Here is a 2,900-nt window from a genome sequence, read left to right as displayed (position 1 = left end):
TTCTTAGTGAAGCTCCTTAGTGGATAGCGGAATCAAGGTGACCGTGATTGTGTTCGCGGAAGAGACTTGATTGCCATGAAGCAATACTCTTTGTGAGTGCTTCGACAATGTGGATGTAGGTATGTCTTTGTGGCTAACTGAACCACGGAATAAATCTTCGTGTCGAGAGTTTGCTTCCTCTCATCCCGCCTTTATGTTTCCGCATTTTATACTAGCAACTTTTGTGTGCCTTTACTTTCATAGAGTAGTATCTTGATAGAATTGACTATAGGTTGCTAAACTTTTTAGGGATGAGAGTTTCACACTAGAAGAACCTTAGTTGCATATTTAGATAGCACATTTTTAGTTTAAGTTTTGTGCAAACTAGTTGGAGGCATAGTTTAAGATTTTAAGTTGCCTAATTTACCCCCTCCCCCTCTTAGTCCAGAGCACACGATCATTGAAAAAACGATAAACTGACTAACTACCAGGATCATTGCTGATTGATAGCCGGAAGCAATAACTGAACTAGCTAGAGAGAAAGAGCGGACAAATTAAACAAACTAAGCCCATATTTGAATCCTATTGTGATTATAAAAATAAATCAGCTAAAAATTTACTATGTGTGATTACAAATACTCCAGATACTTGAGTACAAATTCTTTTTTTTTATGATGGCCTAGAGCCCTAGATACGATTGGCTTCAAGGATTTCTTGCATGACATGCTTCAGCGACCAGTCCTCCGTCACAATCTTACCGTGCATAGCCCCTCGAAGCTTGATCGTCTTGAACATCTTGTTCTGCTCCGGCTGCCGGCGCATCAGCTCATCGAACGCCAGCATGCTGACAAGGTTGATTTCGTCATCCCCGTCGCCGTTCCCCGTTTCCGGGTCCGCGTCGAAGTCGCCGTCCCAGTACACGAGCTGCTCTGGTGTCTCGATCCCCACCCCGTTGAGGCACGTCGTCGGCACCATGGGCGCCTGGAAGTAGCCCATCTTGGGGACCACCCGCCTCCTGAACGGCTCCACGGCAGCGCCGTACCCGGTGGCGGCAAGGAAGTCCTCCATGTCGTGGGCGGAGTAGTTCCGCTCCCTAGTGATCACGAGCGGCCGGCGCCCGAACACTGCCGGGGACGGGAAGTTGACGATGGCGGACTCGAAGGTCCGCCACATGAGCCGAAGGGTGAGGGCCAGCGGGTCGACTCCCGGGACGAAGAGGAGGGTTGATCCGGACGCGAAGTTCTGCATCGCCTTTGTGAAGCCTCCCGCCGGGACCGGCGCGGCGAGGACGAGGTGCTTGATGTGCCGGTCCCGCCATGCCATCGGGGTGCTCCGCACGAACTCCAGCGCCACCGTGCCGCCGAAGCTGTGGCCGAAAAGGATTGCCTTCCTGCCCTGGTTCCTCATGCTCGCAACCTCGATGAGCCGCGTCAGCTGCCGGAAGTAGCGGGTGAAGACCTCGGACGACTGGCCTGACACCGGCGGGGCGTGGCGGAGATCGTAGGGCGCCCCGAAGAGGTTGTTGCCGTCGCGGTACCCGATTTTCTCCAGCTCCTGCCTGAGGATCTCGAAGCACCAGTCCCTGCACAAGAGCAATGATTGTTGATATCCGTGGGTTCCTGTGGAAGCCCCGCGAGGAGCCGAAGTTCCTTTAATAGTATCCGCGACTAAAAGAACCTGCAGAAACTCTGCAATTTATGGGACTCAAACCTACATCTCAGTTCACGTATAGTTTTCTTACCACCCCATCTAAACAGAGTATCTGATTCTAAATAAGATGTTTTATATTAAAATAATCCGTGAACGATCCTTTAGTCTCGGGAGGGACTTTTAGTCCCGATTAGAGACTCCACCCGAAACTAAATGTCCATTCCCCTCTCTCCTGGCTCTAGCCGTAGGATTGGAACATAAGCTTTCATTAGTTCCGAACCCAACGGCAGGCAGAATAAATATGCAGGATCAAAGACCCTTTCTACAGCCGTGTATGGATGGTCGAGTCCGAGCTCCATGCCAGAGCTTGTAGATACCGCACGTGTGCTCTGGGTTCCTCTGGAAGCCCCGCGAGGAGCCGAAGTTGCGGACGCGCGTCTCGACACCGGGCAGGTTCCGGTAGTCGCCGGCGGCGGAGTCGTAGACGAGGCTCATCTGCTCCATGAAGCAGGGGACGTAGTGGTGCGCTGGGAGGTCGGAGCAGTTGGCCCAGAGCCCGAACCAGCCCTTGCCCTTCATGGCGCCGCTGTGCGGCAGGGTCGGGTGGTAGGCGTCCGTGAGGCGCACCTCCAGCTCGCTGCAGGTCAACCCGGGCACTAGCACGATCGGGTGCAGGACGACTCCACCGGGAGCAGGAGCAGCGGTACTACTAGTAGTGCCATCCTCCTCCGGCACGCGGTTGATCGCCGGCGGCGAGAGGTACTCCCGGAGGCCAGGGGGCAGCAGGAGCAGGAGGAGTGGCAGGAGCCGGAGGATCCCCATGTGTGACGATCGACTGGCGACGCTGCCTTTGCTGGTCTGTCAGTGATCTGTGTGTCCGGCAGCCGTACGCCTATCTATATATAGATCTCTTGATGCTGCTGCTGCTGCACCGTCATTTGCCATTTTCCTCTCCGATCTCTTGATGCTGCCGCTGCAGCACCGTCATTTGCCATTTTCGTCTCCTTGAGATCTTTTCTAGCTACCTTTCGGATAATTAAAACACTCGCTCTCGATATGATTAGGCATCATCTATGATAGTTGGTCACGCACACGGTAGCTGGTGCGCCACGTCGAGAGATATGCATGCACTGATTGTGCCTACATGGACGCACGGGTCATCCAGGCATGCAGTGGAAAGCAGCCTCTCGCGCATCTCTAAACTGCAAAAAAAAAAGGAAAAACAGTACTAGAATTTTTTTTCCAAAGAAAGGGGGGAAAAGAGAGGAATA

The 2,900-nt window shown here is 53.2% G+C and overlaps 1 protein-coding gene across 1 annotated transcript; it reads right to left on the bottom strand.

Annotated features, from left to right (window-relative positions):
• Window positions 1-567: 567 nt before the first annotated feature.
• Window positions 568-2,477, bottom strand: LOC120676009 (lecithin-cholesterol acyltransferase-like 1). The gene is made up of 2 exons (XM_039957218.1): window positions 2,012-2,477; window positions 568-1,561 (listed from the first exon to the last, which is right to left on the bottom strand). Exons 1-2 carry the CDS (start codon window positions 2,449-2,451, stop codon window positions 667-669), a joined length of 1,335 nt encoding a protein of 444 aa, XP_039813152.1. The 5' UTR covers window positions 2,452-2,477; the 3' UTR covers window positions 568-666.
• Between the last annotated feature and the right edge of the window lie 423 nt (window positions 2,478-2,900).

The sequence above is a fragment of the Panicum virgatum genome, chromosome 5N (genome assembly GCF_016808335.1).
Source record: "Panicum virgatum strain AP13 chromosome 5N, P.virgatum_v5, whole genome shotgun sequence".
Classification (NCBI taxonomy): domain Eukaryota; kingdom Viridiplantae; phylum Streptophyta; class Magnoliopsida; order Poales; family Poaceae; genus Panicum; species Panicum virgatum.
Note: the sequence above shows the minus strand (reverse complement) of the source record. Positions and strands in the feature narration are given on the sequence as shown.

What these genes read in the sequence shown, in the direction of transcription:
- LOC120676009 (XM_039957218.1), bottom strand. Translation starts at nt 2,451, where the DNA reads ATGGGGATCCTCCGGCTCCTGCCACTCCTCCTGCTCCTGCTGCCCCCT. An exon ending in CAGAGGAACCCAGAGCACAC is followed by an intron (nt 1,562 to 2,011) that starts GTGCGGTATCTA and finishes GCTCTTGTGCAG; the next exon opens with GGACTGGTGCTTCGAGATCC.